At 43.6% G+C, this 22,770-nt stretch overlaps 1 protein-coding gene across 2 annotated transcripts in view; it reads right to left on the bottom strand.

The window, feature by feature from the left end:
* Positions 1-1,485: 1,485 nt before the first annotated feature.
* Positions 1,486-22,770, bottom strand: part of hsdl2 (hydroxysteroid dehydrogenase like 2) — a 108,451-nt gene continuing 87,166 nt past the window's right edge. For both annotated transcript variants that reach the window (XM_067983591.1, XM_067983592.1), the window contains exons 7-11: positions 21,793-21,987; positions 19,674-19,745; positions 18,593-18,739; positions 14,397-14,525; positions 1,486-7,073 (exon numbers count right to left, since the gene is read on the bottom strand). In XM_067983591.1, coding sequence (XP_067839692.1) covers positions 6,961-7,073; positions 14,397-14,525; positions 18,593-18,739; positions 19,674-19,745; positions 21,793-21,987 — 656 coding nt within the window. In that variant the 3' untranslated portion in view covers positions 1,486-6,960. The remainder of the gene's footprint in view (positions 7,074-14,396; positions 14,526-18,592; positions 18,740-19,673; positions 19,746-21,792; positions 21,988-22,770) is intronic.

The following is a 22,770-nucleotide window of genomic DNA, read 5'->3' as shown; positions in this document are numbered from 1 at the left end:
GGAGGGACCTTAGCACTAAGGAACGTAATATGTATTCCCATTTCAGGTGTATCATGTCATCATGAACACTCCCAGCTGCTTAACAAACTCCCGCCCCAATAATGTACCTTAACCTGGGAAATTCGCACCCTGCTGCACCAGTGTGACATTTTCCATTTCTTGCACAACCCATCCTTGTGGGCCCTCTGAATGCGATCACCACACACTACTAAATTAGGGCTGATTTTAGGTTATGCACCCAAAAACAGATTAGGAACCAGATTAAAACTGCCAACACACATTTCATGTCGAGTCTTTACAACCAGTACAGATGGTTTTATCACCGGGAGTCTGGGCTGAATTCAAATCCAGTGATGAAAGGACGGAAACCCTAAACTCTCACAAAGTTTCGTTTTGTAACGTCGTTGGACATAATTCAGGTACACTGCGCCTTGTAGGACAGGAAGAGGTTTTTCATCCCAGGGATACATAAAAAATCACAACTGAATACTTCTGAATGATTTGGTCCCAAAAAGCAACACTTGCATTTATATAGCGCCTTTAATGCTGTAAAACCGCCCAAGGTGCTTCACAGAAGTGATTATCAAACAAATTGTCGAGCCCAGTAAGGAGATATTAGGCCAGGTGACTAAAAGACATAGATGTGACTATGCTACCGTAGTATGAGATTGTGGAAAATATATTAAAACTACAGGTAAGATATAAATGCAAGTCTTTCTTCTTTCTAGGGGTGATGGTATGTCCAGATGATTCATTTCACCTAACCCAGTCAACGAAAGCAACATATATAGGGGTTACTCCCACTCAGGATTGGGCTGTGGAATCAGTTGGGATGGGATTGGACTGTGGGTTCAGGTGGGACTGGGTTGGTCTGTGGGCTCAGGTGGGGCTGGGTTGGTCTGTGGGCTCAGGTGGGGCTGGGTTGGTCTGTGGGTTCAGGTGGGGCTGGGTTGGTCTGTGGGCTCAGGTGGGGCTGGGTTGGTCTGTGGGTTCAGGTGGGGCTGGGTTGGTCTGTGGGTTCAGGTGGGGCTGGGTTGGTCTGTGGGTTCAGGTGGGGCTGGGTGAGTCTGTGGGTTCAGGTGGGGCTGGGTTGGTCTGTGGGTTCAGGTGGGGCTGGGTTGGTCTGTGGGCTCAGGTGGGGCTGGGTTGGTCTGTGGGTTCAGGTGGGGCTGGGTTGGTCTGTGGGTTCAGGTGGAGCTGGGTTGGTCTGTGGGTTCAGGTGGGGCTGGGTGAGTCTGTGGGTTCAGGTGGGACTGGGTTGGTCTGTGGGTTCAGGTGGGACTGGGTTGGTCTGTGGGTTCAGGTGGGACTGGGTTGGTCTGTGGGCTGTGGGATCAGTTGGGTTGGGTTTGGACTGTGGATTCAGGTGGGATGGGGTTGGATTTGTGGGTTCAGTTAAGATGGAGTTGGGCTGTGGGTTGAGATGGGACTGGATTAGGCTTTTGGTTCAGGTGGAGCAAATCAACAAGAGTCATAAACATCACCTGACAAATCAACAACAGATTTTATTATCACAAACACAGTATTAAAGCACACATCTCATCATAGTGCCTAACTGAGTGTGCAGCCCTGCACTCAATAAAAACCTTGTTCTTCTCAATATAAAACAATTAAATCAATGTGTTCCTCTTATGTTACAATGTTTCCTACATTACAACAGTGACTACACTTCAAAAGTATTTAATTGGCTGTAAAACACTTTGGGACGTCCTGAGGTCGTGAAAGGTGCTATAGAAATGCAAGTTCTTTCTTTCATGTGGGCAGGCAAAGATGTGCCTGCTGTGGTGTGGCTGCTCACCATGCATTCCCATGGCAAAGAGCATCTCCCTTACCCCACAGGCACATCTCCAGACTTATGCTGGGACGTCCGCCCATCTCCTGCAGATTTTCAGGGGGTACCTGGTTACTGTTGCTCCGGCTCCCACTGCGAAACTGCTCACTTTTTAATCTATTTGCCACACTGTTTATTGTGGCTGTGGTGCTGTCCTCCTTCCAGCAGGAGGAGACTGGAGCTCCTACTGCTTGTGAGCTCAAAACAGCATTGCAGGAACTATGGGAATGTCTTGGATTGGTCTACCCCTGCTTTCTATGTTATTACAGTTTTAAAAAAAATAAACAAGGAAAATTAAATGTTCTAAAGCACTAATCTGCCCTCTCAGGATGACGTAAAAGATCCCATGGCACTATTTCGAATTACAGCAGGGGAGTTCTCCCCAGTGTCCTGGCCAATATTTATCCCTCAACCAACATCACTAAAAAAAGATTATCTGGTCATTTATCTCATTGCTGTTTGTGGGAGCTTGCTGTGCACAAATTGGCTGCTGCGTTTCTTACAACAGTGACTACACTTCAAAAGTACTTCATTGGCTGTAAAGCGCTATGGGATTCCTGAGGTCATGAAAGGCACTATATAAATGCAAGTCTTTCTTTCCAATAATAAACTGAACAAGCAAATACATAACTAAGAAAATACAGAAGTAAATGAATCATAGCATAGAATTGTGATCATTTATCTATTTAATTTGATTGGTCAATTAGAACATGACTGTAACCCTAAATCCTTCATTGCAGCCAAGCAATTAGTCTGTATTATTCGGTTCAGTCTCATCTGGAATTTTCTTGCCAAAAGTTGTCCAAATTTGATGATAAACAGCTTCTGTAGAGGTTTTCTGGTTTGTGTGTCTGCTACCAACTGTAACCGGGACAGATATCCCACAAAACAAGCCTGAGAGCCCAGGAAGAGTTGGAAGAATCTGTGCCAGGAACAGGAGGAGGCCATTCAGTCCCTCGAGCCTGTTCCGCTATTCAATTCGATGATGGCTGATCTGTATCTTAACTCCATCTACCCACCTTCGTTCTGTAACCCTCAATACCCTTTGCCTAACAAAAATCTATCAATCTCAGTTTTGACATTTTTAATTGACCCCCAGCCTCAACATCTTATTGGGGGAAGAGAGTTCCAGATTTCCACTCCCCTTTGTGTGAAGAAGTGCTTCCTGACATCACCCCTGAACAGCCAAGCTCTAATTTTAAGGTTATGCCCCCTTGTTCCGGACTCTCCCATCAGAGGAAATAGTTTCTCTCCATCTACCCTATCAAATTCTTTAATCATCTTAAACACCTCAATTAGATCACCCCTTAATCTTTTATATTGAAGGGATTCCGAGCCTAGTCTATGCAACTTGTTCTCATAATTTAACCCTTTTAGCCCTGGTATCATTCTGGTGAATCTGTGCTGCATTCCCAATATATCCTTCCTGAGGTGCAGTGCCCAGAACTAAACACAGTACTCTAAATGGGGTCTAACCAGAGCTCTGTACAACTCCAACATAACTTCCATCCCCTTGTATTCCAGCCCTCTTGAAATAAAGGCCAACATTCCATTAGCCTTTTAAATTATTTTTTGTACCTGTCCCACTAGTTTAAAGTGATTTCTGTACTTGGACCCCTAAATCTCTCCGTTCCTCCACAGTTCCTGGCTTCTCACCATTTACCATGTCACTAAGTGACAAACGAGAGCTTTGGTGTCTCCTACTGCTCCAACAGCCCTGGTTAAACAGTGGCTAACCTTGTAGTTTAATTTCTGTGTGAAGAGGGATAGCATTTCAGGCAAAAACACTGCCTGAGAGGGGGAGCTGCGGGAAGCAGCAACTGCTGGAAAGATTCACTGCTGATTTTTGGTGTAGTGCAGCAACATCTGGGAACTGGTGTAGGGTCAACACTTCTCCAAGTTTGAAGTACGAGACTTTTAGTCAACAACAGTATCCGACAATCAACCGTAAAACCTTCTCTGGTTGAGTACATTTCAGCTAAGTTGCCCACCACAGTTATCTTGGGATTTCTAGAGTAATAAGGGAATGTTCTACTGATGTAACGTTTGGAATTAACCAATAAGTACTATAGCAGATAATTTACTGTATCCAGCAATCTTTATGTACAGGGGTTTTCCTAGAGATACTGTGAAAAATACTTGCCTGCTCTCCCCGACCCTCACCCCCACCATTAGTCCCCTTCTGTTCTGACAGCCACAATGGGTGAAAAAAAAATCACGTAGCTGTCCTCTTGCAGGGTTTCACAACAAGCTCGATCCACTGGGCTGGGCGATTCATAGACTAAAGGCCCCTTAAGTTGCAGGTACTACAATTAAGGCTGCAAGCACAGTGTCAATATTAATTCTCACACACAAGTTCATCCACTCAGTCTGAATTGTCCCCGTTGAATTGTTTTTTTTAAAATTGGGGTTACTTGTCCAGTCGTGTAATGGGGGAGCATTCCTGAAACCACTTGTACAAGTAATTGGTACAATATTGTTGCGGCTGGGCTGAAGAAACTTATCAACCCGAGAACAGTAAAATGTGCGGAAATGTGCAACAATTACAAGGATTGCTGCCCTATAGAAAGAAGTTAATGCATTTCACTGACAAAACCAGATATTAATTTTTAACTTCAAAATTACTGAAATCACTGGAGTAGAAATTGATCTCGGGAGGTAGTGTAAAACAGGAGGAATCGGCCTCCCGTTATTCTCCCCGCATAATATTCAGTTTCACTGACTTCAAAGCAGATTCAATAGTAACTTTCAAAATGGAATTGGATCTCTATTTAAAAAAGAAAAAATTTGCAGGGCTATCTAAGGGCAGGGGAGTGGGACTAATTGGATAGCTCTTTCAGGGAGCTGACACAGCCTCGATGGGACGAATGGCCTCCTTCTGTGCTGTGTGATTCTATTAATAGGGCTGTTTATCAAGCGGGCGTGTAACAGGCGGTGGATGCGATACCACCCATTTAGCAATACAGTCCCAAGACGGATTTCTACCCCAATGCGTGGAGAGTGCAGTGCGTGGAGAGTGCAGTGCGTGGAGAGTGCAGTGCGTGGAGAGTGCAGTGCGTGGAGAGTGCAGTGCGTGGAGAGTGGGTGGCAGGTTTTGCAAAGACAGCACACTTGAGTTTTTAAAAGAAATGTGGTCACTTATGTGCTTATAAGACCCAGATCATCAATAAAACTCCATAATTTAAACCTGGCATAAAAGGGTCCCAGTTAAATAGATGAATAAAAGAAGAAATTAAACTTCCAGATGGCTCAACAAGTTTTTTTTATTCAATGAGGTGATCTCATTGAAACGTATAAAATTCCTAGAGGGCTTAACAGGGTAGATGCTGAGAGACTGTTTCCCCTGGCTGGAGTGTCTAGAACTCGGGGGGCATAGTCTCAGGATTAGGGGTCGGCCATTTAGGACTGAGATGAGAAAAACTTTCTTCACTCAGAGGGTGATGAATCTTTGGAATTCTCTACCCCAGAGGGCTGTGGATGCTGAGTATACTCAAGGCGGAGATCGATAGATTTTTGGACTCTAAGGGATTCAAGGAATATGGGGATAAATGTGGGAAAGTGGAGTTGAGGTTCAAGATGAGCCACGATCTTACTGAGTGGTGGAGCAGGCTCGAGTGGCTGTACGGCCACCTCCTGCTCCTAGTTCTTATGTTCTTATCTACTGCGGAGCTGCTCAGTGGACTAGGATGGTCCCACATTCAATCCATTGACTCTGTGACGTTAGCGGATATCAAATGGACTGATGGTAGCAATGCTGTAACTGCCATCGGTGTCCCTGGGATCCTGCTCCTGATCAGTATCCAGCAATCCCTGTCAGTGTGTGCATAAGTACATGTGTGTGAATGTGGGGCGAGAACTGGATCAGGCTCAGCTGCATTTTTTTTTTAGGCAGCGAGTTGTTGTGATCTGGAACGCACTGCTTGAAAGGGCAGTGGAAACAGATTCAATAGTAACTTTCAAAAGGGAATTGGACATATGCTTGAAGGGGAAAAAATTTACAGGACTATGGGGAAAGAGCAGGGGAGTGGGACTAATTGGAATAGCTCTTTCAAAGAGCTGGCACAGGCACGATGGGCTGAATGGCCTCCTCCTGTGCTGTATCATTCCAGTCACTTGGGCAATGACAAACGATCTGTGGAACTGTACCGTAGCAAAAAATGTTAATGGCTTCAGAAGAGAAGGGAACAAAATTGGACAGAAATACTTGGTGTATTCATTTACCAGATCATCGCTGACACGTACAAACTTATATTGGCAATGTCCTTCATAAAAATAGTGGGGAGCTACTTGCAGTCGAGGACAGTATTGACAGCATCATAGGGTGCAAGTAGGTCACAGAGATGTATTCCACTCATCGTCAATGGAGGTTCAGCAACAGAATATTGTATTTTAAAAAAACAATAAGGTAAGGCACAAGATCCTCCATTTTATAATCAGGGTTGGCCATTAACAGAATCAGATGCAGTCACAGAGAAGATCAAGAGGCTGGGACCTCAGGGAAGGGGGAAGAAGGAAAAAGTGGTTAAAACAGATTAAATCAAAGTACACGAAGAACGGAAATACTAATTGTTCTTGTGTGACATTAATTACATTTAATGTGTTATCAATACTTACGTCGACTTCATGACTATAATGTATTGACAATTCATAAAACGAAAGGGAAAAATATGTGTTTGTTAAAATACAGAGTAATATTGGAGACCCCTTCAAAGTGCCAAAACAGCAATGAACCCAGACCTGTGGATAGGTTTAACAAAGGCACGCATCCCATCATACACAACCCTAATCATTTAATGTAATCTCCAAACATTCCTGTGTGACCTGTATGAAAATCAGATCGGAGGGTGGGGCATGCACAGTTAATTAAAACTCTCAATCAGGATTCTTCCAGTAATTATCAATAGATTCATTTCAAAATTCAGAGTTTCCCCACCTTACTGTAGAATTACATTCTTCAGATGGAATTTTTGGTGTCAATTGTGTGCAAAAATAAACTAAACAGGAAAGGATAAAATGGTAAATATTGATGGTTACACAGGAAGTTATAAAATCAACATCAATCAATATTTGAAAGGTCATCACATTCTGCATTGATAAGGCAAGAAACTGACTGCTGTGCTGGTCAGAGGTTAAAGTTTGGACTTGAGTTGGGACATGAGCTTTTCGAGTTTGATGGCGAGAGACATGTCTCCTTTTATCTTCAGCTTGCCAGACATGAACGCCAGGGTTGGTTTCATTTTACCTAGAACAGAAAGAGGGAGAGAGAGATGATGCTTTTCAAATGAACAAAGATTAATTTGAATGATTACATAGAATTTACAGCACAGAAACAGGCCATTCGGCCCAAATGGTCCATGCTCCACACGAGCCTCCTCCAACCCTACTTCATCTCACCTTATCAACATAACCTTCTATTCTGTTCTCCCTCATGTACTGACCTAACTTCCCCTTAAATGCATTTATTCTACACCTCAACTATTCCACTTGGTAGCAAGTTCCACATTCTAACCACTCACTGGGTAAAGAAGTTTCTCCTGAATTCCTTATTGGATTTATTAGTGACTATCTTATATTTATGTCCTCTAGTTTCCACAAGTGGAAACACCTTCTCTACATCTACCCTATCAAAACCCTTTATAATCTTAAAGACCTCTATTAAGTCGCCTCTCAGCCTTCTCTTTTCTAGAGAGAAGAGCCCCAGTCTGTTCAGTCTTTCCTGATAAGTATAACCTCTCAGTTCTGGTATCATCCTTGTGAATCTTTTTAGCACCTTCTCCGGTGCCTCCAAATCCTTTTTATAACATGGAGGCCCAGAACTGTTCACCGGCACAAACATTCATCTCTGCAGGGGTTTCATTTTTGATGTTTTTCTCCCCATTCCCTTATGATTCTCAGACCAGACCATGCCTCCACAGCTGACTATTTGCTCCCAAGCCTCTGCCAAACCCCACTCTATACCAGGCTCCAAGAGGTATGTGAAAGCACCCTTGGGATGACTCTTCCCCTTGCCCCCCAATTCACTCTTCAACCTTTTAGGAATATCAGTCGCCTTCATTCACTCCTCCCTCCACCCCCCACTAATGGCTGAGCTTCAGAGTTCAGTGGTTTACGTGGATCAGAACTGAAATCGGTTGAGAGAAAAGGATCTTGGCATTATGGTTATTCATTCTCTAGAGGTCATGGCCTATGCCAAGAAGTCATAGCCAAAGCAAGTAGGGCATTAGGTTGTATTAACAGGACCATTCATTATAAAACAAAACATACCATTCTGTCCTTGTACAAGAGCTTGGTTAGACCACATTTAGAATACTGTGTCCAGTTTTGGTCCCCTCATATGGTAGGCGATATAGAGGCTTTGGAAAAGGTTCAGAGGAGGGCCACATGAATGATTCCCAGTTTAAACAACCTTAGCTACATAGAGAGGCTTAAAAAGCTGGGTCTATTCACTTTAGAGACGCCCAGACTTCAGGTTGATTTTATGGATATTTAAAGGACTAGACTGTGTTCCTACCAATAGATTATTTCAGTTTGATTGACTGGGGAAGACCTGGGATCATGAGTACGAATTACGCAAGGTCAGGCCTAGGTTAGATGGTAGGCGGTTCATTTTCTCCCCCCCAGAGGATAGTACACCATTGGAACAAGGTGCTGGATCATGACGTGAGTGCTGACTGTCTGCAAACCTTCCCCCTCCAAGTCACACACCATCCCGACTTGGAAATATATCGCCATTCCTTCATTGTCGCTGGGTCAAAATCCTGAAACTCCCTCCCTAACAGCACTGTGGGAGAACCGTCACCACACGGACTGCAGCGGTTCAAGGCGGCGGCTCACCACCACCTTCTCAAGGGCAATTAGGGATGGGCAATAAATGCTGGCCTCGCCAGCGACGCCCACATCCCATGAACGAATAAAAAAAGAGCTGGACCAGTTCCTGTCTGGGGTGGAGATCGCATCTTCCAAACGAAAGGTGAAATACCAGGTAATATAAGCATGGTCAATGGGGTCTCCTGTTTTTAAGCACATTTGGTGCGGGGGGCGGTCGGAGAGCAATTTTCCAGATTTTCTCCCCCTAATTGGCCATGAGTTTTTATGCCTCTCCCAGGTGATCACACGGCTGCAGATGGGTAGGAGGGTGTCTAATCACGATGATTCAGGCATCAAGACTGTGATGGACCAGATGGCCTGTCATTTTCGTATGGTGGTGTGTGTGGAATCGGAGGTGATGCAGCCTCCTGGGATTCTGTCACACGTTTCTGTCCTGTCCACCTGCTGACGTGATCCAGTTGAATCTTCGGCCAACTTTGAATAATCACGTGTTTTTTTCCATTAGAGAACAAATGTAAGGATCGGTTGTTTGTAAATGTCTATTGGTGGATGTAACACATTAGAGACTTGCACAGAGACCTAAAATGTTATATGTGCAGCTTGCTTTAAGATTTTTGAAGCTGGCTATCATTCTTCTGGCCCACCTCAACCACTAAGGAGATCGACTACCCATGAAAACAAGGTAATAAAATCCAGGTTGAGGGAGTTCTGCACCGTCGGAGGTGCCGTCTTTCGGATGAGATGCTAAACACAGGCCCCGTCTGCCCTCTCAGGTGGACGTAAAAGATCCCATGGCACTATTTCGGTGTCTTGAGCCAATATTTATCCCTCAACAAACACCACTAAAACAGATTATCTGGTCATTATCACATTGCCGTTTGTAGGAGCTTGCTGTGCGCAAATTGGCTGCTGCGTTTCCTACATTATAACAGTGACTACACTTCAAAAAGTACTTCATCGGTTGTAAAGCGCTTTGGGATGTCCCAAGGTCGTGAAAGGCGCTACATAAATGCAAGTCTTTCTTTTCTTTTAACTGATTTCACTGTAGTGCTAAAATGATTTCAAAGAACTGATGAGATGCAAAAGGAAGTATAAACAGTGTATGCACGGCCACCCTCTCGCCACACTTGTAGTTAAGGAATACGTGGTCTTGACTGCAGGGACAGAAACTGCATTTACTTGTTACTTCAGAGGAAACCTTGAATAAGCCCGTGTGTTCGCTATAATTTACAGGAAATGCACATTGTTAGGCCGCTGTTCATAACCTTAAATACATTTCCAAAACCAAAACACGAGACACAGAAATAAGAATGACCATTTCTCAATTCACAGAATAAACAAATCGTGCTATTATTTTGGTAAATGCAAAAACATGCCTCTCTGCATTAAGGTGCTGCGTACTGGACTTGGTACTTAGTACATTTTACTGCTCCTGGCAGCAGCATCAAGTGGTTTAATTAAGAATATCACCACTATACTGATAATAATACGTAATAATCTCTTAACCATGCATAAATAGCAAGTAATTGCTAAAATAGTTTCCGTATAGTTTCAACTAAAAAATGGGATTGGGTACTAGAAGCGAGTGCCCACATCTGTCTTGTCATTAAACAAAAATATACAATCCACTAATATTCATATTTAAAGCACGGTATCAGAATTTCCAGGAATGTGTATTTTCTTTTCTACTACAGGACTGGAGAATTGATGACTGGAAGAGAGGTATATTTTAAACTATTATTAAATAGCTTACCTCCCTATTCTGTCAGTTATTGCCTGCCCTTCTTTAGTGCCACCCACCTCGCACCGTTCCCATGCCTCAGCTAATGGTGCTGTGAAGCTGGTCACCATGAGGTGCATGAAAGCAGTGAGAGTTTACTCACTCACTGTAGGAAGTGCCCCGCCTCCAGCCACCTCTCCAAGACATCCAGGAGCTGGGAGCAAAATGCAAAGGCAAACCCTGTCCCACCATTCCTTGGCACAAGTGGTTCGATTCCAATCCTCTGTGGCACCATTCCAATGTAACCATTTTACATACCACCAAATGACACTTGCCAAATTTCATAACAAGCTTGTTTCCAGCTCTATACTACAAATGTTATTTTTCTAGATTTGTAATGTTAATGATTGGAAACCTGAAGCAGAAAAACATTTCCCTATTTCCAATATTTTCAGAATATTTAAAACTCTTTCAATTCAATCTAAAACATGCCACTCAAAAGGGTTCACATCACTGCTTCAACACATTACATTTTTAAAAATACTTTTCAAACTCCTTGTGCTGAAAGTTGCTGTAAACATAATTTCTCCAGCATGTAGAACTGAATACAGGTTAAATTATGAGAACAGGTTGCACAGACAAGGCTTGTATTCCCTTGAGTCTAGAAGATTATGGGATAATCTAATTGAGGTGTTTAAGATCATAGAATGATACAGCACAGGAGGAGGCCATTTGGCCCATCGTACCCATGCTGGCTCTTTGAAAGAGCTATCCAATTAGTCCCACTCCCGTGCTCTTTCCCCATAGCCCTGCAAATTTTCCCCCCTCAAGTATTTATCCAATTCCTTTTGAAAGTTACTACTGAATCTGCTTCCACCAGGCAGTGCATTCCAGATCATCATAACTTGCCATATCATTTTTTTTCCCTCATGCCGCCTCTGGTTCTTTTGCCAATTACCTTAAATCTGCGTCCTCTGGTTACCGATCCTCCTGCCACTGGAAACAGTTTCTCCTTATTTACTCCATCAAATCCCTTCAAATTTTGAACACCTCTATCAAATCTTCCCTTAACCTTCTCTGCTCTAAGGAGAACAATCCCAGCTTCTCCATGTAACTGAAGTCCTTAATCCCTGGTACCATTCCAGTAAATCTCCTCAGCACCCTCTCCAAGGCCTTGACATCCTTCCTAAAGTGTGGTGCCCAGAATTAGACACAATACTCCAGCTGGGGCCTAACCGATGATTTATGATGGTTTAGGATAACTTCCTTGCTTTTGTACTCTATGCCTCTATTTATAAAGCCAAGGACTCCATATGTTTTTTAACTGCCTTCTCAACTTGTCCTGCCACCTTCAAAAACTTGTGGACATACTCCCCCAGGTCTCCCTGTTCCTGTTCCTGCACCCCCTTTAAAATTGTCCCATTTAGTTTATATTGCCTCTCTTCATTCTTCCTACCAAAACATATCACTTCACATTTCTGTGTGTTAAATTTCAACTGCCATGTGTCTGCCCATTTCACCAGTCTATGTCCTCCTGAAGTCTGTTACTATCCTCCTCACTGTTTACTACATTTCCAAGTTTTGTGTCATCTGCAAACTTTGAAATTAAGCCCTGTATACCCAATCCAGGTCATTAATATGTATCAAAAAGAGCAGTGGTCCCAACACAAACCCCTGGGGAACACCACTGTATACTTCCCTTCAGTCTGAAAAACAACCGTTCACCACGACTCTCTGCTTTCAATGCCTTAGCCAATTTTGTATCCATGCAGCCACTGCCCCTTTAATTCCATAGGCTTCAATTTTGCTTACAAGTCTATTATGTGGTACTTTATCAAATACCTTTTGAAAAGTCCATACACACATCAACCACATTACCCTCATCAACACTCTCCGTTACTTCATCAAAGAACTCAATCAAATTAGTCAAACACGATTTGCCTTTAACTCAGTGTTGGCTTTCATTTATTAACCTGTTTTTTCCAAGTGCCAATTAATTTTGTCCTGGATTACTGTCTCTAAAAGATTCCCCACCACCAACGTTAGGCTGACTGGCCTGTAGTTGCTGGGTTTATCCCTCTTCCCTTTTTTGAACACGGGTGTAACATTTGCAATCCTCCAGTCCTCTGGCACCACACCCATGTCTAAGGAGGGTTGGAAGATTGTGGCCAGAGCCTCTGCAATTTCCACTCTTATTTCCCTCAGCAACCTAAGATGCATCCCATCTGGACCGAGTGACTTTTCGACTTTGAGCGCTGCCAACCTTTCTAATACCCCCTCTTCATCTGTTTTTATCCTGTACAATTTCTCTATCACGTCCTCCTTTACTATGACATGGCAGCATCCTCTTCTTTAGTGAAGACAGATGAAAAGTACTGATTTAGTACCTCAGCCATTGCTCTCTGCCTCCACAAGATCATCTCCTTTTTGGTCCCCACCCTTCCTTTGATTACCCTTTTTAGTATTTCCATGTTTATAAAAGACTTTTGGGTTCCCTTTTATATTACAAGCTAATCTATTCCCATACACTCTTTTTGTTCCTCTTATTTCCTTTCTCAGTTCTCCCCTGTACTTTCTGTATTCAGTTTGGTTCTCTACTGTATTATGAACCTGACATTTATCATAAGCCTCCTTTTGCTGTTTCATTTTAATCTCCATATCTTGAGTCATCTAGGGAGCTCTAGCTTTGGATGCCCTTCCTTTCCCCCTTGTGGGAATGTGTCTAGTCTGCACCGTGGCTATCTCCTCTTTGAAGGCCTCCCATTGCTCATTTACTGTTTTACCTGCCAATCTTTGATTCCAATCCACCAGGGCAAGATCCCTTTTCAACTCAATGAAATGAGCTCTCCTCCAATTGAGTACTTTCACATTTGATTTTTCCTTGTCGTTTTCCATAACTACTCCAAAACTAATGATGTTGTGATCACAGTTTCCCAAATGCTCCCCCACTGAAACGTGCTCCACTTTCCCCCCTTCATTCTCCAGAACTAGATCCAGCACTGCTTCCTTCCTCATTGGGTTGGAAACACACCAAAGAAAGTTCAGTTGTACACATTTCAGGAATTCCTCCCCCTCTTTGCCCTTTACACTGCTATCTTCCCAGTCTATATCAGGATAATTGAAGTCCCCCATTATCACGACTCTATAGTTCTTGCACCTTTCTGCAATATGCCTGCAAATTTTCTCCTCTATTTCCTTCTCAGTATTTGGTGACCTATAGTATACAACCATCAGCCTAATACCTCCTCGATTAATTCTAACCAAATAGATTCTGTCTTTGAACCCTCAAGTACATCATCCCTTTCTAGTGCTGTAACAGTATCTTTGATCAACACTGCCACCCACCTCCTTTTTTTCCTTCCCTGTCTTTCCTGAATACATTGTAGCCAGGAATATTAAGTGCCCAATCCTCCCCTTCTTTGAGCCAGGTCTCTGTTATTGCCAGCATATCATAATCCCATGTGGCTACTTGTTCCTGCAGCTCACCAACCTTATTTACCACACACTGTGCACTCACACACATGCACTCCAAACCCATCTTAATCTGCCTCACATTTCCCCCCTGTTTGATCCCTCCTACTTCTGAACTACTCTTTATTCAAATGCTGTTTGTCTCTCCTAGTCCTCTGTTCAGCTGGTATCTCCTCTCTAATGCATTAATCTAGCGGTTAAAGGATTTGGGAGGGTAGATAGAGTGAAACTATTTCCTCCAGCGGGGGAGTCCAGAAGAAGGGGGCATTAGAGCTGGGCCGTTCAGGGGTGATGTCAGGAAGCACTTCTTCTCACACAGGGTAGTGGAAATCTGGAACTCTCTCCCCCTCAAAAAGCTGTTGAGGCTGGGGGTCAATTGAAAATTTCAAAACTGAGATTGATGGATTTTTGGTAGGCAAGGGTATTAAGGGTTACGGAACCAAGTCAGGAAGATGGAGTTAAGATACAGATCAGCAACGATCTAACTGAATGACGGAACAGGCTCGAGGGGCTGAATGGCCTCCTCCTGTTCTTATAAAGACTTACCTGAAAACATTTTCACAAAGTCCTCGCTACTCATGCTCATCTGTACATCCGCCTTCCCTGGGAAGCTCCCATGTCCAGTGCTGCCATTATCATTCTTTAGATCAATGTACCAGGTTCCTGGGTGATCACCTGCTTACGCAAATCATAAAGATTTAATTAAAAGAGCATGTTGGCAATTTGAGTGCATTTTAACATGAACTGCGAATTGTCAGTAAAAATCTTCCATGCAAGTTTAAAGTAAAAAAATGATGCAGCAGTTCAAGAAGAGAGTCTTCGTAACTCCGTGATGTCGCGTCACTGTGGGTCAAATGAGCAGTTGTGACATTAAAATGAAAGCCATTCCTCGTTCTTGTTAATACTATCCAAAGACCAGCCTAATAAGAGTTCGGTCATGAAAGGAAAGAGCAACAATCTATAACCTTATCAGGAGATTTAAAGTGAGACCGCTACATTAGTCACTATTATACTTATTAGCACTAAATTCTGCAAAATTCCCCAGCGATGACAGATTTCAGGTAATTGGTAAAAGAACCAGTGGAGAGTTTTTTTTTAATACAGTGAGTTGTTATGATCTGGAATGCACTGCCTGAAAAGGTGGTGGAAGCAGATTCGACAGTAACTTTCAAAATAGAATTGGATAAATACTTGAAGGGGAAAAATTTGCAGGGCTATAGGAAAGAGCGGGGGAATGGGGCTAATTGGCTACCTCTCTCAAAGAGCAGACACAGCCACAATGGGCCGAATGGCCTCCTTCTGTGCTGTATCATTCTATGTATACATCAGAATTATCCATATAACCCAGCCAGGTTGAAAAAATGGAGCCCAGAGGTCAAACATTATCAAAGCAGAATGACAGCTAACAGAAAACTTTATGAAGAAAGCACATCTTCTGAACATTTGCAGTGCTCATAAATGCCACTGGAAAACGAGCAAAAGCTGACTAACAGCTTCAAAATTGCTCTAAGTTCAAAATCAGCCCTGAAAATATGCCTGATGACATGTGAAGGGAGTTAGACACAGTTAGAGTTAGAGTGCGATGGGACACACGGACTGGCCATTTATTAAGCCGCAGGTACACCCAACATTCCCGTCACTGTCACTGCACAGATAGCAGAGGTGGCGATTCAGAAATTACTGAAGTGGAATGTGAGTACGAAAGACAATTGGGCCAAATCTTGCTGGAAAGAGAGGAAGTACTAGAGGGACTGGAATCCTTGAAAGTTGCTCAGTTACTAGGGCCGGATGGATTGTTTCCTAGGCTACTGAAGGAAGCCAGGGAGGAAATAATGGATGCTCTGAGGATCATTTTCCAATCCTCACTAGATACAGGGGAGGTACCGGAGGACTGCAAGACTGCAAACGTAGTACCATTGTTTAAAAAGGGTACAAGGGAAAGGCCAAACAATTATAGACCGGTCAAGTCTTACCTCGGTGGTGGGCAAACTATTAGAATCAATACTGAGAGATAGGATAAACTGTCACTTGGAAAGGCATGGTTTAATCAGGGATAATCAGCATGGATTTGTTCAGGGAAGGTCATGCCGTACAAATCTGATTGAATTCTTTGAGGAAGTGACAAGGAGGATTGATGAGGGTAGTGCAGTGGATGTTGTCTACATGGATTTTAGTAAGGCATTTGACAAGGTCCCACATGGCAGACTGGTCAGAAAGGTGAAAGCCCATGGGATACAGGGAAATGTGGCGAATTGGATCCAAAATTGGCTCAATAACAGGAAACAAACGGTAAAAGTCGATGGCTGTCTTTGCGAATGGAAATCCATTTCCAGTGCTCAGTGTTGGGTCCCTTGCTGTTTGTGGTTTTTATTAATGATTTGGACTTGAATGTAGGGGGCATGATTGGCAAATTTGCAGATGACACAAAAACTGGCTGCGTAGTTGATAGTGAAGAGGATAGCTGTAGACTCCAAGATATGTGGGTTGGTGGAGTGGGCAGAAAAGTGACAAATGGAGTTCACCCCGGAGAAGTGTGAGGTAATGCACTTCGGGAGGGCAAACAGTAAAAGGGAATACGCAGTAAACGGGAATATAAATTGAGAGGGGTAGAGGAAGTGAGAGACCTTGGAGTGCATGTGCATAGGTCCCTGAAGATGGCAGTACAGGTAGATAAGGTTGTGAAGAAGGCATACGGAATGCTCTCCGTTATTAGCCGAGGTATAGAATACAAAAGCAGGGATGTAATGATGGAACTGTATAAAACGCTTGTAAGGCTACAGCTGGAGTATTGTGCGCAGTTCTGGTCACCACATTACAGGAAGGACATAATTGCTCTGGAGAGAGTGCAGAGAAGATTTACAAGAATGTTGCCAGGGCTTGAAAATTGCAGCTACGAGGAGAGATTGGATAGGCTGGGGTTGTTTTCCTTGGAGCAGAGGAGGCTGAGGGGAGACTTGATTGAGGTGTACAAAATTATGAGAGGCCTAGATAGAGTAGACAGGAAGTACCTGTTTCCCCTAGCTGAGAGTTCAAGAACTAGAAGACATAGATTTAAGCTGATTGACGGAAGGATTAGAGGGGACATGAGGAAAAACTTTTTTACCCAGAGGGTGGTGGGTGTATGGAATTCGCTGCCCGAATTGGTGGTAGAGGCAAGGACCCTCAACTCTTTTAAAAAGGACCTGGACCTGCACCTAAAGTGCTGTAAGGCTATGGACCGGGTGCTGGAAGGTGGGGTTAGAATGGGCACCTGGTTGTTCTTCGAGCCGGCATGGACACGATGGGCTGAATGGCCCCCTTCTGTGCTGTATCTTTTCTATGGTTCTATTTCTATGGAAAAAATAACAGCTGGTTAACGATGCACGCTGCTTTAATGCACAAATCGGCCAGCAAATTCAGGGGGACGATGAGATACACCGTGAGTTGCAAATATCCAGAACTTACTGGTCGATTTACGCCGTTCCGCTGTTTGCTTCAGACAAACAGCATATCGTTCTTAGCCTCCCCGTTATTTTTAAGAACTTGCTGGATTTGCACATTAATTGCCCATTAAACCTGCCGCAGAAAGTTAGGGCTGGAGATTAACAGCGCAAGTATCCTTTGAATGGTGTGATAATTGTTAATGTAATGCCAATCAATCTCTCTGGCCCAGAAAAGGAACAGTTTAAACTGAGTCTCATTCCTGCATGTGGTGCCATGAGGTGCCTCACTCCAGCAAGGTTTGACCCAGTAGATTTATTTTCTGCAGGGGGAGGGTGCGCCCTCTTCCAGAAAATGTTGACTTTTGGCATTTATTTTTAAGCTCGATTTATTCTAACATAATTTTTACAGTTATCTCCATTCTTCAGTTCACCTGGATTCATCTTGTCCGCAGCGAATGCAGGTGAGCAGCCTGCTCTCTCCATCCTCCACTAACTCCTCACTTTTCCCAGCTGCTCCCCATTCAGTGTGGCTCATATCAGAAAGCGGGGCAGACCGAGGCGGAGGTGGGGGATCGGAACCTGGGTCTTCCCAATCTGTGGCATTAAGGGTTACTGCTCGAAGCTCAGCACTACAGTGCAAAACCGCCTTCTCCGCCCCCTCCCCCTATCCAACCTCAACTTGCATTTATATAACGCCTTCAACTAAGTAAAAAGTCCCAAGGCGCTTCACAGGAGCGATTATCAAACAAAATTTGACACCGAGCCATATAAGGAGATATTAGGACAGGTGATCAAAAGCTTGGTCAAAGAGGTAGGTTTTAAGGAACGTATTAAAGGAGAGGTAGAGAGGCAGAGAGGTTTAGGGAGGGAATTCCAGAGCTTAGGGCCTAGGCAGCTGAAGGCACGGCCGCCAATGGTGGAGCGATGAAAATCGAGTATGCGCAAGAGGCCAGAATTGGAGGAGCGCAGAGATCTCGGAGGGTTGTTGGGCTGGAGGAGGTTACAGAGATAGGGAGGGGCGAGGCCATGGAGGGATTTGAAAACAAAGATGAGAATTTTAAAATCGAGGCGTTGCCGGACCAGGAGCCAATGTAGGTCAGCGAGCACAGGGGTGATGGGTGAACGGGACTTAGTGCGAGTTAGGATACGGGCAGCAGAGGTTTGGACGAGCTCAAGCTTACGGAAGGTGGGAGGCCAGCCAGGAGAGCCAGGTCATTTAGTGGTGTGAATTCTTGTTGGGTCCAAAGCAATTCGAACCGAGAACTAAATTTACTTACAACACTCAGTATAAATGCATTCATTTTACAGAAATAACATTACCGGACAATTCAAACTGATAGACTCCTCCAGTGGATTTCACCACATCAGCAGTGAGAGCCCCATCAATAGCCTTGAAAGTCTCAGCAACAGGTCCCTCATGTGCTGCTGAAACCTGTTCCTTTCCTGCTTGAAACTTTGGAGTTGCACCTACAAACAAATATGAAGTTAATGTCTAGAATTCTGCTTTGTTAATTCAGCAAATGGGAGTCACACCATTGATATATTCACGTACACAAATCCTTGAAGGTGGCAGGACAAGCTGATTAGGCTGTTAAAAAAGGCACAGGGGATCCTGGGCTTTATAAATAGAGGCATAGAGTATAAAAGCAAGGAAGTCATGCTAAACTTTTAACAAAACACTGGTTAGGTATCAGCTGGAGTACTGTGTCCAAATTCTGGGCACCACACTTTAGGAAGGATGTCAAGGTCTTGGAGAGGATACGGAGGAGATTTACTAGAATGGTACAAGGGATGAGGGACCGCAGAGGGAGAGACTGGAGAAGCTGAGATTGTTCTCCTTAAAGCAGAGAAGGTTAAGGGGAGATTTAATAGAGGTGTTCAAAATCATGAAGGGTTGTCATAGAAACTGTCTCCATGTCGAGGAGAATATAAGTAAAGCTCTCCATTGCTTCTCAATCCATACACAACAATAGCAGGTATGAAGAGATGCCTGGCCTTTGTGGCGGAGAGTTGAAATGGCTTACAATTAATTAACTTATAACCCTGTGGTTGGAATATTATTCTGGGCATTAATAAAAAAAGATTCAGAAAGGAGTTATAAAATCAATGTGACTAGAATAAAATAAACATTTTAAATATTCTGAGTTACAGCCCAGATCATGGACAATATAAAATGTACACAAGTTCAATGCATGAATTTAAACTTTAAAAAAAAATCAGTCTGCGTAGAGAACGTCAAGGAATTAGTTCCTGATTTACTGACGAGTTCTCATGAAGTTACAATTTATGACTTCTCTTTGAATCAAGCTTGTCCCGGGTGAGTACAAACTGCAATTGGCTATCAGTTCATCAAAACTCCACTGCGGTTGAAGCGATGTGTTGAAATTTAGAGGACACGCACCATAATCCTGCATCTTCTTGGAAAGGGCCTCTGGTTCCTCGTCTAAAAAGAAATCTGGAAGCAGTGGGTGTCCTGTAACCAAACAGCACTGGTTAGTCAAATGCACAGCCAAGTAATTAAGTCAGGTTATTAAATTCTTCACACCAAGGATTTAAGATGTATCAATGTAATTTACTGGTCTATTTTAAGCAGTTCCGTTTGTCTCTGCTTTACTTCACAACTGTTTACACAGCTGGAAGTGTAGAGAGGAGTATCCATAAACCCCGTGAGAGTACAGCAAGAGTTTACAAGCCAGGTGTCTGCACTGATAACTCACAATTGACAACTTTGTGACAGTGAAGTGTGTACCTTATAGTATCTTTAGGGCCACTTCCTCCGTAAACTTGAGCTCACCCAAAAACTCTGCTGCCCGTATCCTAACTCGCACCAAGTCCCGTTCACCCATCACCCCTGTGCTCGCTGACCTACATTGGCTCCCGGTCCGGGAATGCCTCGATTTTAAAATTCTCATCCCTGTTTTCAAATCCCTCCATGGCCTCGTCCCTCCCTATCACTGTAACCTCCTCCAGCCCTACAACCCTCCGAGATCTCTGCGCTCCTCCAATTCTGGTCCCTTGAGCATCCCCGATTTTCATCGCTCCACCATTGGCGGCCGTGCCTTCAGCTGCCTCGGCCCTAAGAACTGGAATTCCCTCCCATAACCTCTCTCCTCTTTTAAGAAACTGCTTAAAACCTACTTCCTTTGGTCATCTGGTCTAATATCTCCTTACGGGGTCAAATTTTGTTTGATAACCCTCCTGTGAAGCACCTTGGGATGTTTTATTACATTAAAGGCACTATATAAATGCAAGTTGTTGTTACTGTAAGGATTTGCACATTACTCAGTGATTTACAAATTACTAATGATACTTTTCAATAAAAATAACGTAGCCTAAAGTGGTCACAACATAGATTCACACCCTTGCTTCCTCACAAAGTAAGCTCCCCCGTCTTGAACGACTACCATTAGGGAACCTGTTCAGGGAACATCATCATTTCTCCAGTGAGATCAGCTCCCTGAAGGCGACCGAGGTAAATGCACCCCATGGTGGGTGTTATGCCACACAGATCAGGATAGTTCCAGGTTCAACCCCCAGTCTGTGCTGACTTAGTTATCTCAGCTGGAGAAGAAAAAGGGAGAATTTATGGCCAGTTACAGATCAATTGGGACCTGGAAAGAGATCACCTGAACAGCCTCTCAGGTGGGCCTGAGGGTTGCCGCATGAAGGAGGAAAGAAAATAAAACAATGGGGTACAAATCAGATTTTTATAAAGTAGATAAAAAAGTGTTGAATCTATCCTATCAACTTAATTTAAAACGATCCTATGAAGTTGTAGAGCTGCCTTTCTAAATCTACCTGTAGTACCAACCTGGTTTTATATATCCTGTGCATCCTGTCCAACTCTTGTCATGGTTTTGGGCCAACGTTTAAACTGAAACTGCCTACTTAAACATTTAAAATTGAAATCCGTATGTAAACAGTTGCCTGTAATAGTGTAGTTGCAGGCTCTGGCCAGTCGGTGGTACTGTGGAGCAAGTTTCTATGGTCTCTTCCAACTCCATCATCTCCAACTCCGTCACCATGTTACAACCATAGAACCAGAAGTTTACAGCACAGGAGGAGGCCATTCAGCCCACAGTGTCATTGATGGCTCTTAGCTACAGCAATCTGAGACGGATCCATCTGCCCCGCTCTCTCCACATTGTCCTCACTCTGCTTCAAATATTGATCCAATTTTTCGATAAAGGATGTAATGGTCTCTCCCTTAACCACTCCTTGTAACAAAGCATTCCATGCTCCAACAGCCCTTATTCTCAAAAAAAATTCCCCTAACCTCAATCTCAGTGACAATTTTAACTTGATGACTCCTCGTTACTAACTTCCCAACCAGAGGAGTTAGCCTACTTTACTCCATTAAAACCACTCCCTCCGTCAATCCACACCACTCCCTCCGTCAATCCACACCACTCCCTCCGTCAATCCACACCACTCCCTCCGTCAATCCACACCACTCCCTCCGTCAATCCACAGTCAGTTTACTTGTAACGTGTTAAAAATTGCAAGAACCTTATGCGTACCTGGAGCAACTGCATAAACTTCAAAGTCCTTTATTCCTTCTTCTTTAAGGAATTCTTCATCGATTACAAAGTTCCCAGTAAATGACCTTGGCCTGGAGAAAATGGCATAGGCAGCATCAGCCATTATGTCAGGCTTCCTGCACTGACTACTCACCTCCGACCCTCCCAGCATGTCCATCGCGGCTGTATGAATTGCTAGAAATTGTACATAAAATAAAAATCAACATTTTTAAAAAAAGACTAAAAGATTAAAAAAAAACAGGGTTAATTTTGTTCCTTCTAATTGCAGAACAAAGATCATTACAGTGGTTCAGTCCCGGAAAGTTACTGCATGCCCAGGACAGAGTGGAATGCCAACCAGGTCCAGGAAGCCACCTGACTGCAGTATTCTGGGAGCCCTTCACAGGTCTCCAATAATCTTCACTGCAGTACTTGCTGGTTTCTTGTGACATTGCTCAAAGGTAAATATGGGATCTGGAGCACAGTTGTGATCATTAGCTGCTAACTTGACCCAGTCTGTCCTTTTTCTTTTGCAGTCACTGCTGTGGGATGATCCTCATCGGAGGGAAGCAGGGGAGTTCTCCCCAGTGTCCTGGCCAATATTTATCCCTCAAATGACATCGCTAAAACAGATCATCTGGTCATTATCTCATTGCTGTTTGTGGGATCTTGCTGTGTGCAAATTGGCTGCCGCGTTTCCTACATTACAACAGTGACTACACTTCAAAAGTACTTCATTGGCTGTAAAGTGCTTTGGGACGTCCTGAGGTTGTGAAAAGTGCTATATAAATGCAAGTTCTTTCTTTCTTTCACAGCTCTGTGCAAAAATGGTCTTAATAGGTCTGAGGGTAATTATTGCTGCAAGTTTTTCTAGATTGGCGGCTGCTTTCTTCATTCTCCAGGTCAATTAAAGGTCAGGAAAACAGCAGGAAATATCTCGGTTTCTCTCTCTTTTTGTGTACTTTCTTTTCCAAAGAT

This window comes from Heptranchias perlo, chromosome 4, assembly GCF_035084215.1.
Source record: "Heptranchias perlo isolate sHepPer1 chromosome 4, sHepPer1.hap1, whole genome shotgun sequence".
Classification (NCBI taxonomy): domain Eukaryota; kingdom Metazoa; phylum Chordata; class Chondrichthyes; order Hexanchiformes; family Hexanchidae; genus Heptranchias; species Heptranchias perlo.
The sequence above is the reverse complement of the archived record's forward strand: the minus strand, read 5'-3'. Positions and strand labels throughout refer to the sequence as shown.